General features: G+C 41.9%; 3 protein-coding genes across 3 annotated transcripts in view; all 3 read right to left on the bottom strand.

Annotated features, from left to right (window-relative positions):
* Positions 1-727: 727 nt before the first annotated feature.
* On the bottom strand, positions 728-2139 carry LOC123983257 (monocarboxylate transporter 9-like). The gene is made up of 2 exons (XM_046069444.1): positions 1863-2139; positions 728-1674 (listed from the first exon to the last, which is right to left on the bottom strand). The coding sequence occupies exons 1-2, from the start codon at positions 1990-1992 to the stop codon at positions 1442-1444; spliced, it is 363 nt and encodes a 120-aa protein (XP_045925400.1). The 5' UTR covers positions 1993-2139; the 3' UTR covers positions 728-1441.
* Positions 2140-2276: 137 nt separating this feature from the next.
* Positions 2277-7218, bottom strand: LOC123983255 (class II histocompatibility antigen, M beta 1 chain-like). Its single transcript, XM_046069442.1, has 6 exons — positions 7170-7218; positions 6460-6657; positions 5835-6122; positions 3912-4196; positions 3082-3199; positions 2277-2803 (listed from the first exon to the last, which is right to left on the bottom strand). Exons 2-5 carry the CDS (start codon positions 6521-6523, stop codon positions 3096-3098), a joined length of 741 nt encoding a protein of 246 aa, XP_045925398.1. The 5' UTR covers positions 6524-6657; positions 7170-7218; the 3' UTR covers positions 2277-2803; positions 3082-3095.
* A 1300-nt stretch (positions 7219-8518) lies between these two features.
* Positions 8519-13861, bottom strand: part of LOC123983002 (RLA class II histocompatibility antigen, DP alpha-1 chain-like) — a 6070-nt gene continuing 727 nt past the window's right edge. Inside the window, exons 2-4 of the mRNA XM_046069060.1 lie at positions 12339-12596; positions 10422-10700; positions 8519-9177 (exon numbers count right to left, since the gene is read on the bottom strand). Of these exons, the coding sequence (XP_045925016.1) occupies positions 9011-9177; positions 10422-10700; positions 12339-12596 (704 nt within the window). The 3' untranslated portion in view covers positions 8519-9010. The remainder of the gene's footprint in view (positions 9178-10421; positions 10701-12338; positions 12597-13861) is intronic.

Below are 13861 nucleotides of genomic sequence, written 5' to 3' on the forward strand. Positions count from 1 at the left end.
GACTGGTGGATTGCTGCAGTGATGGTTGACTTACTACAACTTTCTCCCATCTCCCGACTGCATCTCTGGAGCTCAGCCACAGTGACCTTTGGGTTCTTCTTTACCTCTCTCACCAAGGCTCTTCTCCCCCGATAGCTGAGTTTGGCCGGACGGCCGGCTCTAGGAAGGGTTCTGGTCGTCCCAAACGTCTTCCATTTGAGGATTATGGAGGCCACTGTGCTCTTAGGAACCTTAAGTGCAGCAGAAATTTTTTTGTAACCTTGGCCAGATCTGTGCCTTGCCACAATTCTGTCTCTGAGCTCTTCAGGCAGTTCCTTTGACCTCATGATTCTCATTTGCTCTGACATGCACTGTGAGCTGGAAGGTCTTATATAGACAGGTGTGTGGCTTTCCTAATCAAGTCCAATCAGTATAATCAAACACAGATGGACTCAAATGAAGGTGTAGAACCATCTCAAGGATGATCAGAAGAAATAGACAGCACCTGAGTTAAATATGAGTGTCACGGCAAAGGGTCTGAATACTTATGACCATGTGATATTTTTAATAAATTTGCAAAAATTTCTACATTTCTGTTTTTTTCTGTCAAGATGGGGTGCTGAGTGTACATTACTGAGAAATAAAATGAACTTTTTTGATTTTTGGAAAATGGCTGCAATGAAACAAAGAGTGAAAAATTTAAAGGGGTCTGAATACTTTCCGTACCCACTGTAAATCAAGGAAGGCTCGTTTTGAGCCAGTTCTCATCTCAGGGCGTCATATACCGACGATTTGAGAAAGAGGGACAAAGTGTAGTTATTTGACTGAGTGAGACGCTCTGGGGCGTCCCGTACAGACCGGAAGTGCTAGCTAGCTAGCGGTAGCTACGTTCTTGATAAAGGTGTTGACAGCCCCCTGAAGCCCGTACCCTTACCACAACCATCAGAAATGTTAGTGCCTAAACCTAAGTCACTGAATTTAAGCATGTTAACCAGCTGATGTGCTAAGAGGTAGGGTTAGCCTCCCTTGTGTTGCTGCAACGTAGCAAACGGGGGCGTTTCATACGGACGCTGAAGGGTACCTTTAGCGTAAAATCCTTACGCTTTGTCAGTTATGATACATTGAGATGAGAATGTGTTGGTTTTAATGGGGGAATAAAAAGAGTTCACTGATTCAGAGCCTCGGCGCACAGGCTGCAAACTCGCCGTCCTCTCTGGAACAAATAAAAGCCCTTTGTCCGGGGACGTCCAGGACGAGCTCAGTGGAGCCCTCAGGGTTTGACCTCACTTACAACCTACTCGACTGCCAAAAACATGTTGGTAAAGTTAAATGATGAGTTTTATTTGCCCCAAAGTGTGATGTATATCTGAAGACCAGAGCTCTCACTCTTTCTTCATCACATCATGACAATGATCAAATCTGAATTGAGGAATTTGAGTCATTTTGGATTCAAGTCTCAAACTCACATCAGCAGCATCAATAAATGCACACGACCAAAGCTCGACGCGTCTCGGCCTGATGTGATGCTGAAAAACTGATTCACTGTCTTCTGGGCGGGGCCAAAGGTCATGGGGCCGGCATACACCACCCCGTTGAGCGCCAGCGCTCCGATGACCAGCAGACTGCCATCCAGGCCAAACAGCTCGGCGAGCTCGTGCTGCAGCGTGGCGTACAGGAAGCTGCCCACGCTCGCACCTGAGAAAGACAGACAGCCGGAGACTGACAGCTCGACACGGCAGTTCATGCTGTTCTGTCTTAGGGTTAGTGACGTAAGACGCTATCGGCAAGAGACGCCACTGTCACGTGAACATCTGCGAAGAGGGAGTTTAGTAAACAGAGGGAGAGGGCGGACAGGAAGTGACATGGTCATGTGACACACGTACCTGTGGTCCCTATCCCCAGGGCCAGGCCTCTCTTCTTGTCAAAGTACAGACAGGTGATGGTGAGGGTGGCGGCGTACAACAGAGCAACGCCGACACCTGAGACACACAAGAGGTGAAACCAGTAAACCATCACCGTGAACACTGTAGTTTATTCTGACTCAGTCCCAAACACAGGAGGTGTTGTGTGTCTGTAATGATGTTTTTTCTGACATTAAAGTTGAATTGAACTGAATGTCGTTTTCCAGGAGTAAAGGAAATGGTAAAAATAAGTCTGGATCTGCATTCGATTGCTCTTCCTCAAGGACCTGAATGTGTGTTTCAGCAAAACTGGATCTCAATTGTGAGAACTAAATGTGAAAGTATATAGAGAGTTGATTTTCAGTGAGGATCAAATACAGTTTCAGAGCAACTCAATTCAATTATATTCAGTTTCAAGTTTATTTGAATTAAGTTAAAATATTTTTTTGAAATTGTGTGATTCAGATTCATTTTTTAATGCAATTATTTCAGTTAAACCAAATTCAAACTGTGATTAAAATTCAGTTCTATGCAATTATTGAAGTTAACACAATCAGCTGCTAATATAAATGACTCATATTCTGTTTCTAGTGAGACATTTCTGCCCATTGTGTAATCTCTTGGGTTAATTTAAATATGACTTGTAGAGTTCATTGGGGAATAATCTCACATGGAAACTGGGCACCAAAGTATCTGTGCTGGTTTCACACTAATGTCCTGGAAGATCCATGCTGACTGCCTCATCCTTGGTGATCTTCTGGCAGGATCTGGAAACGTTTGCCTGTTTGCCAACAAAAATGTAGACAGGCAGCAAATCTATGCTGTATAAAGGTCTAACACTTGATGATGTAGTTGGACTTCAGAGCCACACATCCATCTGGGCTGGTGAGACTGGAAAGCAGTACTTGTTCCACTGTAATGTCCTGCCAAAAGTTGAGACCAAACTTTAGTGATCCACAAACTGACAACAAAAATGACTGTTTATGCTGTTTGTTCAAGCAGCTTTTTACATTTACTGTGGCGGCGACCTCTAGTGGCCAAAGGAGGAAGTCACGTGACATATTTATTTATCTATTCATCTGCTGTGTAGGTCAAAAAAGACCTATTTTGTCGCCATGTAGGAGGACATGTTGGTAAATATGCAAGCCAGTAGTAAACCTCTACAGTAGTGTCTGGAGAAACATCAGTTTCCAGGACCCACCTGGCACTTCCTGCTCAGTGTGTCTTCCTCCATAAACATCCCATCGCGCAGAGCAGGACAGTCACTCCAACCCCCAGAACGGAGCCTCCCAGCGGCAGCCCGACCACCTCGGAGTACTCTGGAGAGGCAGAAACGCTGGTTATGTGATGGACACACAAGGTTGCACATTTTTTTGCTGGACAGTTGCTAGTGTAGAGGAGAGCAGGAACAGAGGGGAGAGAAAGAGTTTGACACTAGAACAACGATGTTGCTGCTGGGAGTTTGGCTTATCTGTATTGCTGCTGTTTGGATTGTGTCACTTGCTTATAATACTAACATTATATTAATGGTAAGATGTCCATAAGAACATTGCAACAGTTGTGGTTGCTGTAATTGTTCTGGCTGTGAAGAGATCCCATCCTAAAGTGATTCCAGCACGGTTTGTGTTGAAAAGTGGTGGGATTTTACTCCGCTGTGTTTTATGTTGTGTCTCTTCTCTTTGTTCCTTTCTCTGTGCTGGAGTTCTTTAAAGAACATTATGGCTTCACCCAGTTTGTTATTAAACTTGTTATGAACTTAAACTATCATCACACAAGTTTAGGCCCCGGCAGTTTGGTGCTGCATCGCTACCATGAGTGGGTACTATCACGTCTAATGGAAAACAGGGGCATCACAAGCGAGTCGAGTTGAGCCGGGACCGTGCCGTGAAAAAGTGGCTAAAGCAGTAATTTTATGATCCTTTCCTAAACTTAACCAAACCTTCACCGGCTGAGAGAGACGTCACATCTTCTGCTTGTGGATCTAGATTGACAAACTGTGTATTTTGTTATTTTCCTTTGGTGTACTGGTACCCAGGTGTAGAAGCCGAGGCTCCTGCAGACCCACGTGCTCCACCACGCAGCTGATGTTTTGCCCCGTCTTCAGGGTGTGTTCCAGGTGGGAATGGATCTGGTAGCGCCAGGCCCCACCAGGCATCTCTGTAAGAATCACACCTGGGGGGTCTGGTATGGGGACACCATCCCTCAGCCAGGACAGTCTGATCTGCCGGGGGTAGAAGTTGTAGGCACTGCAGACCAAAACCACTGAGCCTCCACCGCTGCCAGACCTCACTGTCTTCAGCCTGGTGACAGGAGGCACTTTAGGAGGAAAATACTGTTAGCAGCTTCACAACTGACCGGAACAACAAAGGCTAAAACACAAGTAAAGCGGCTGTGTTGCTAAATGCCCCAGAGCTGCTAGAAGCATAGCTACCCATCAAAATCCACTGAAGATGCAACTAATGACTATTTTGTTATTTTGATGAATAAATACATAGTTTTGTGTATAAAATAGAAAAATCTCGGTTCAGCCCAATGCGATGTCTTCAGATGTCTTGTTCTGTCCAAGGACAGTTTGACCTGCAAACTGGAGGAGCTGGGCATTGAACCGCCAATCTTCCAACTACTATAGAGGCCCCTGTTGATTAATTAATTAATGTTTAGATCTTTTAAATTATTGGATGGCCTTGCCATCTTAATGCCTGTTAGGTCACATGTTGACTATTCCTGCAGTCAGAACTAAAAAGGACTACAATTAATGATTATTTTAATTATGGATGAATCTACTGATTATTTTCTCCAGTAATCGACTGTAAAGATTCTGAAAATAGTGATAAATGTAGTCCCAGTTACTCAGAGCCCAAAGTGACGCCTTCACAATGTTAGTTCTGTCAGTCCAAACCTGAAAATGATTAAAGCAAATCATCCTGCTTAAACGAGGAGGAAGAAGAGCCCGAGGAGAGGAGATCTAATAGTACAACATTTTCCTGATTATACTGAACAGACTGAAGTTCATTTCCTGCATTTTGGAGACATTTTCTGCACCATTTTATGGAGGAAATGTCTTTATTTATATGAAGGGAAACAAAATTAAGGTAATTCAAAATATAAAAATGTAGTAATATACTAAATAATAATAATAATAATAATAATAATAATGATGATGTTTTCCTACTGTGCCTTGTTTCATTTGTTATTTAACATTTCTTGTCGCTGTTGTTCAGAACATTTTCAACAAAAGCTTCCAAAAAGTGATGGAGACATTCAGATTCTGAGCTGTCCCCAGCGTCCCCAGTATAAACCACACCTGTCTGTCAGCACTGTTAAATGTCCCGCCCCATCCAGGCTGTGATTGGTCGGTTCATGAAAAGTGACGAGCAGCGCGAGCGAGAGAAAAGGCAGGAGGAAAGTGTCTGTAAAGGCTGTAACATTACAGAGATCTTCCTGATCCAGGGACGTGGAGTTCCTAGTGGCAGGGCTGCCCTCGCATCACATCGTTTCTACGTCTTAATAAAAGTGCTCGCGCGTTTGTGCGGGAACAGTGAGGAAAATAAAGAGCTGCGAACTCGTTTCAGGTGGACGCAGTTACTCAGAGCTTCATGATGAGGAACATAAACCCAGTCAACCAACTATCCAGAGTGGGCCTACAGAATATTTTAATCCTGTTGCCTTAATTTATTCTTTGCTCTTTGTTTCTAATGCAGAACATTTATTACAGCTTTACTGCTGTTACGAATAAACAGAGTTTCTGATGCAGCACTTTCATTACTTTCCACAGCCTTATCAGACCTAATGATGATATTAGTACATTTAAGCAGCTTCAATCATAAAAAACAACATAAATGTGGCTAGTAAAAAAAACTAAACTAGTAACTTTGGTAAATCACAGGTGAGCAAAAAGTTAATATCAAGCCCTGGTGATGGTATATATATATATATAAGTATTTCCTTGATTACCTGCTTTGCCCCGAATGGTTTTGTAGATCAGGTCAGCTTGGATTTTGCAGTAGTAGTTCAGGTCGTTTCTCCTGACTCGCAGGTAGTGAGTGTCATTATTTACAATGTCTGCAAACACTTTTCCATACTCTGTGAATCCCACCACCTTCTCTGTAGAGCTGTTGTACAGTGCCTGCAGTCGGCCGTTGTACTGGTACTGAATTTGGTACAGCACGTCACACTGTGAGCTCTTCTCTACGAACTGACATGTCTTCAGAATGTGGAAGTATTTTCCATCTGCGGTCACTTCTGTAGAAAATAATATGACATACAGAGAAACTATCAGTCAACGTTTAAACCGCTAAAGACCGAGCAGCAAAGTAAAGCAATCCTTGGTATTATTTATAAATTCAGCTGTTTTGTTTGATCCGGTGTGAACGTGAGCAAAATAACCAACTGAGGCAGAACTTCATTCAGGAGCCCATCAGCTGACTGAGAAAACCGTCTGCCGACTACCTGAACTCCCAAATGCCAGTGAGTACAGAAGAACTTACAACACTTCGTTATAATGTTTTCTAATTAGTTACTGTGGCAGTATTTTGTCATGTTAAAGAACTCAGTACCTTTGAACCACCAAATGTATTACCTGATTGTTGCAGAAGTAAACAGAGAAGAAGCAGGACACACAGACGCTGCTGATCCATGTTCATCAAAACAAAGTGAGAGCTCAACCAATCAGGGCACAGCTTGGAGAAGAGTCACCTGTTGATAGGATGGACTTCTCTCTGAAGCCAGTGGCCGCACAGCAGCTGCTGCAGTGGTGCTTTCTAATCCTGCCCAGAGCCTGGATGAGAGTCCTTTATTATTATCCTAAATTACTTGTTCTAGGCTTCAAAGTAATTTAGGTTTCTTCTGGGATATATATATATATATATTTTTTAGATATTTAACAGCGGCAGGCCAGCTGCTCTGCCTCTTATCATCATGTGCAAACACACAACAGCAGATCTACGGTCTCAGCCTAATGTCGGTTCACACACAGCTGCAGTAAGAGATGCACAGATTAGGTTTTCCTGGCTGATTCAGTTACTGATTTTTTTAAAAGGTCTGACCTGCTGTCTCTGATTTAGGCAAATTTTATTTCTTTTTAAGATCTATAACTGACAACATACACAAACATTTTTCTAACTATTTATAGGAAAAATCTATTTTTATTAGGATCCCCATCAGCACCAGTATAAATGGTCTTATTTATTATAAAACAGCGTTTTCACCGGAAGGAGCTGAAAATAAAGTGAACACCATTTTAATTCTACTTAATTTGTGTTTAATCACAAACTACAGTAATCTGCTCACCTGGCTTTTCCCCGTCAGACACACCTGCACCTGTCTGTCTGTCTGTCTGTCTGTCTGCCTGCTCTGACTTTATGACTTTATGATGAGCCGCGTGTGGAGGCGGCTTGTTGTTGGTCACCGTGGTCCCACGTGGTCTGAATGACGTCGTGACCAACAGCTGTGTTCACTGAGTCTTCACCTGCTCCCTGCTTTAAACATCCACTGCGTCTCTTTCTGGGTTTCTCTGCAGATGCAGGGAGCTTTGCGTGAATGACTTCCTCACTCCTGAGACATGTTTAGCCTGTGTGTGTCTGTGCACACCTGTGAAACACCTGTGAAACACCACGCAGCCTGTTTGTAACGTTCAATGTCACCAGCAGGAAATTGGATATTTGACCCCGCCCCGGTCACCGGTCAGAGAGTGAGAGAAGGAAACGGCCTATTTCAGTCTCCAGCTGACTAATCTGTGCATTTCTAGCTGTCGAAGGTGACTTACAATCAAACAAGTTACCAAACAAGCTCGGTAATGTTATAATAAAAACAGCATCATCTGTATTAAAGACAAAAGAATCAGTTCATCCAATTCATTGCATTTTACTTTACACGGTTGAATAAAAATTAAAAGCATTTAAAGACAGAGGAAAATTAAATCAAGCAGTTTAAAAAGACAAAGTTAAAAAGAAATATGATTCCACAGTAGTAATACAGGATAGAAAGAAAGATTTGGGAACTAAGACCACGCCTTGAACTCATCCAAGTACTTAAGCACCCTTTTCCATTCACCTGCCCTTGACACTGTATTCCCATCCTTCCCACCTGAACCCCCTTTTCCTCTTTCCTTCTCTCTCTTTGTCTGCCTCCAGGAACCTCGACCCTCTCCCCCATCCCTGCCTCCCTCAGTCCTCCCTCCAGATCTGTTCCTCTCATATCAGCTCAGCTGTATTACATGCAATAAACTGTTCTGAATCTACATCTTGCAGGCATGGTCTTTGTTAGTGAAAACTAATAAAAGGCTGTTTTGTAAGTGATTAAGAAGACGTCACCAATCCTGCTCGCAAGGCTCATAGGGGAGCAACAATTCAGCAATATAGTGGGAGCAGAAGCATGAAGCGTTTTAAAAGTGATCAATAACGTCTTAAAATCAATTCTAAAACTTACAGGTAACCAGTGAAACAGGTCTGATGTGATCTAGTCTTCTATTGTTTGTGGAAAGTAGAGCAACTGCAGTTTGTTTCAGCTGAAGTTGTGAAATAGTTTTATAGCTTTTCCCTGAATAAAGTGAATTACAATAACACACATTAGGGTTAGGGTCAGGAAACAAAGCCAGACACCAACACCAGAGACAGACCGTGACCAAAAAAAAGCCCTGACACATTCAGAAATACTATGTTTTTAATATAATTTGCATCTTTGGCCTCACATCTATGTTCATGGAAATTGATGCTCTTAGAAGATTGTTGTTGGATGTAATTTAATACTTTAATGTCAAAATATTTTAGCACTGTTTAGTTGTACACATTTTCCAGTATAACGTTATGATGGTCAATTAGAGAATTTACCAACAGTCATTTGAAAATCTAATCACAGCTGCAGCAGAAGAAGTCTCTCTTCTTAAACTGATGATATCAAAAGATAAGAAATCTCACTTTGAGTTAGGTTAATAAACAACTTTAGGTTATGGTCTTGCCAATCTTGTCTAAAAAGAGACGAGACGACAACATAAAGGGAATGTTGGATGCAATCTTCAGTATAGATCGATATAACGAAGAATAAAATGTTCTACTGTGCAAATGAGCATATGAGAAAGTTGTAACTTGGTAAACATGTTAAAAAGTCTTTGTTCGTGTTGCAGTCTGGAGATTTTACCCAGCAACCCTGTGGTATGCAGCCCGCCAGCAGTCAGACAGCTGACGTCGGAGGGAGTCGTTAGCAGAAATGATGAAGATGACAACTCCAAAAGTGAGACAGACGAGTCCCAAAGAAAGACACGCCCACGCTGCTGCAGAACCCACCGACCTCGAAGGCAGCTCTGGTGGAGAGCAAACAGTGTGATTCAGAAGTTGTTTTTAGCAAATATTCATAACTCCCTCAACAAAGACACTCTGCTGGGACTTTTCCACAACAGGAATTTAGCGATCTGGAACCGGCAACTGTGTTTTATAAACCAGGACGTGCATCTTTGACACGTGTTGCCTTATGGCGTTATATTTTGTCAACAGCCATTGCTTGTCCGTCATTTGTTTTATAAGCCAAGTTTGCCGTTTTGGCTCTTTCAGATGATTCTGTTTAAGTAGCAGCTTGTTTAGAATATTTGTTACCTCCTGCATTTTGTTGTGTTATGTCCATTTTCAGATTACACGCAAAAAAACCATCTCTATGAATTGAGAATTTTACAGTCTTTGTGCTTAAATCAAGCTTAATGTACAGAATCTCACAAAGTGAGTCCACCCTTCACATTTCTGTAAATATCTGATTCTATCTTTTCATGTTTCAACACTGAAGAAATGATTCTTTGCTCCAGTGTAAAGTAGTGAGCAGCTTGTATAACAGTGTAAATCTGCTGTCCCCTCAAAACAACACATCACACAGCCGTTAATGTCTAAACCGCTGGCAGCTAAAGTGAGGACACCCTTGGAAAGTGTATCATGATTTAATAGGGCAGAACTGAGGGTTGCCTCCTATAGGCTTACTTCTGACTTAAGAACTACGTTTAAGATCTAAGTTGTCCTGGTTATGTATAAATCCCACCCTTCACAATATTTCTGATATGCTACTGTATTTACCCAACAATACGCCAGCACGACAATGATCTTAAACACACGTCACAAGTCGTTATGAGATGGCTAAACCAAGCTTTTTAAATGGATCCCCCAAAGTCTTGATCACAGACCTCGTTGAAATTTCTGTGGACTGGCCTGAAGAGGTGAGTGAATGCAAAAACCCCCCCAACAAATCAGAACCTACCAATTCTATCACGAAGAGTAATCAGAAGAGAGTTCTGCCATAAGCGTGTTGATGGATACCAAAGGCAGCTGAAAGAGCTGAAGGGAAATGTGACCAAATAATAGCTGTGTTGTGTGTTTTATTACATTATTTTACTGTATTGTTGTATTTTCAGATGACACGCGATGAATTTGTTTCTGAATGTTTTCAGTAAAAAAGAGAAGTGTGTTTTTCAATCATTCTGTAAAATAACCCCCGCAACAACATACATGTATAACCTTTGGACCTCAACATTGCAGTATATTTCCAGAAACCCTCGGATCTTCTCACCCCATGTTTTGGTGACAGGGCGGCTCAGGGCTTGATACTGCACGCTGCAGCCCAGCACGTCGTCTGTCTCTGGATGGAAAGAGAGGCTGGCCAGCTGACTGAAGGTCCCGTCTGTCTCAGGGTGGAGGTTGCTGAGGGCCACACCTTCTGTCACCTGGACACCATTCTTGGTCCAAGTGATATTGGCGGAGGGGGGGTAGAAGTGACTGATGTAACAGTAAAGGGTGTTCTCCTCCCCCTGTTCTGTCTCCTCCATGGGATAGATGAGCACTGTCGGGGCTTTGGAAAAGAGAAGGACATGGTTTATTAGAACATTAAGCCCTCACAGTGTATGTCCCCACTATTAAGACGTCACGGCACCATTTTGACAAATCATGGTCTGTATTTATATAAATGTCTCATCAAATCAGCACTGAGTGTCACTGAGCGACGCGTTTTTTTTATCTTGCTCTTATGTCACGTTCCAGGCAACTCGGAAATTTCCGACCTCCAACTAGAAATAGTAGGATGGAACGCCACTTGAAGTCGGAGAAAAAATATGAACCCCGACTTCACGAGTAGCAGCTGAATGACAAACAATGTCAGCGCCCATGGAAGCACACACTGTAAATGGTAAACCGTAAACTAAAAGGCAACAAAAAGTATTGTATTTAAATTAAAATAATACATACGAACACAGTAAAACCTGTTCTGCATGTGGAGAAAGTAGATGCAAATCCACTAGGGAGCATGCAAGAAAGGTCCAAGGTTCAGAAAACAAAAACTGGCAGTCCAACAGCACAAGGAAATTTAAAATCCAGACAACATGAGGAAACTAACCTGAGGGACAGGGCTTGAACTCCAGACAAAATACACTGACGAACAAGCAAAGACAGAAAGTAACAGCACGACTAAATATACTGGCGAGGACAAGATAATGAGACACAGGTGAACTCAATCAGGGAGGAGCATGAGGGGGTAGTGACGTGATGTAAAATCGTAAACACAGGAAAAAAGGAAAGAAAACATTCACACAAGAGTAAGTATTCTTGTGTGAATGAAAATAACTCGGAAAGGAAATAATAACCCCAAACCATGACAATTTAGACAAAAAACAAATACTATTTGAGACAGACTTTGTGTGATATTTCTGCAGAAACTGACGTCCTCACATTGCACATTTTTGGGAGTCAAAAATGAGGCTTTTGCACATCATAATGTCCATGATAATTGTTCTCAGTGAGAGTGGACTAAAACTTACTTGAACTCAATCAATCATGTCCCTTTGGCTGGATGTCACCAGCATCATTAAAGGTATCTGAACTTATTATTGCGACTTATTTTACATTGAGGTTGTAGCTGAAAGTAAAACTGGAACAGAAGAGAATATTATTGTTCTTCATGGAGTGGTGACCAGAGTTTTGGTGTGTGCCACTGCAACATACCGGGCTGAAGCACTGTCGCTGTGACTGTTTGTAGTCCTATTTTAGCTCTCAGCAGGATTCTTGGGAGTGATTTTCAGACTGTTGGATAAATACAGTATTGCTGGAATGTTCAGTGTTTTGACTTAAAGTTGTACTGCAAGTTTACAGGATTGGAATAGATTTTTGGTGGTGACAACATGGGCCTGTATTTATCAGGGCTCTTACACTTCCTCCTAGGAACCATGCTGAGAGTTAAACAGTCCTACCTAACAGTATTTGTGTCTCTGAGAATAACTGGCTAGTTAGATGGTTGATGAAGTGGTTCCTATTACACTGAATTTACAGGCCTTAATTTTGGTAGGGTATAGCTTTTGGATGAGCTGCACAGTTTCCTTTGCTAATGATTCCTCTTGAACCACTATGGCTATCACAAAAATCCCTACTATCTAAATGTGTTGTCCAGGAGACCCCCCCACCCACTATGTTTGGAGTAAACAATGTGTCTTCTCTTTACCCTTTTCTTCAGTGGGACTCCTGTCGATCTGCATAGCTTTAGAGAGATAGTATTTTAATAGTCTCTCCCTGCAAACAAGAGCCAAAACGTAAAACCCGCTTGACAGCACATCCTTCAGCTCCTCAAGCAGTGGTGCTGTCCAAACTGCTTGTCCTTTCTTGAAGTCAGCATATATCGCCTGGTCTCCATCCCAATGCATTTGTACCCGACAGTCACCAAACTCATGGCAGCCGTAGAAAATTGTCCCTTCATGAAGAGCTGGAACAGGAAAACACGAAAGTATCCAGATGAAACCTTTGCTTTGGTGACAGTTGGATTTAATGACACGGTAAACAATTCTCCTACAGCACAGTGCTATGGGTAATGAAAAATATAGTTATGGTTATACAGGTGTAACGGTAGCTATGACTATGACAGTAACTGGCTGGTTTCTCTTTGCAGCACTAAAGATATTCGATCCAGTTCAATTTTATTTAGGGCGCATTCAGCCCAGGAAAGTCCACTGGTTCACTTGCTTTGGTCCAGATTCGTCTCATATGAGTTATCAGTTATCACTGTAATTAAAGATCTGTATTGATTACAGCTGGGTCTCTGTACAGTTGTTTAGTCTGCACCCAAGTGCATTACTGTATTCACACCTCCACAAAAGATCGGCCCCAAGGAGAGAAACAAGTTTGATTCAACTGAATCAAAGAAGACAGGTGTGAATACACTCTTACATGGCGCCAAACAGACAGTTATTAAGTTGATGTTGGTGAGTGGGAAACTACTGGCTGTGTGTGGGACGTGAAATCAGGTGAGGCTATTGTTATAGATGAACAAATAAATATTACAAAGGGTACAGTCTGGACCTTACATGAAAAGTGCATGTGATAACTTCTGTTATAACAACAACAACAATAATATAATAATACATTTTATTTCTATATCGCTTTTCAGGACACCAAAAGACACTTTACAATAAAACCAGTAATTTTGTACATTTCAAAATAGATAAAATACATAAATAGAAGATACATGTATGTAAAAACCACAAAATACATAAAAGCCTAGTGGAGACTATATAACTAAGGCAGCAGCAGGTGTGAGTGAAATAAATGCTGATGGTGAGGGAGCAGGTTTAAAATAAGTGAAACATCAGCTGAAGATATGATTGTAAAACGAGTTAACTGAGTCCAACGAAGGTTAAAATGAAGGGCAACTGGACTTGGTTGAAGCTACTGGAAGACGTTTCGTCCCTTATCCAAAGGACTTCTTCAATAAGGGACGAAACGTCTTCCAGTAGCTTCAACCAAGTCCAGTTGCCCTTCATTTTAACCTTCGTTGGATAACTATGACCTGGATGACTGAGAATCTTCATAGACATCGAGTTAACTGAGGTTAGTCACTAGTCTAGTTGTAGCAGTAAAAGCAAGATAGTGGATGGCATCTTATGTGACAAATGAAGTGCATCTGACTTTTAGTTTCACTTTTACAGAATCTTTCTTTTGAAGTTTTTAGATACTGGACTCGATACTTTGGCA

This window comes from Micropterus dolomieu, linkage group LG14 (assembly GCF_021292245.1).
Source record: "Micropterus dolomieu isolate WLL.071019.BEF.003 ecotype Adirondacks linkage group LG14, ASM2129224v1, whole genome shotgun sequence".
NCBI lineage: Eukaryota > Metazoa > Chordata > Actinopteri > Centrarchiformes > Centrarchidae > Micropterus > Micropterus dolomieu.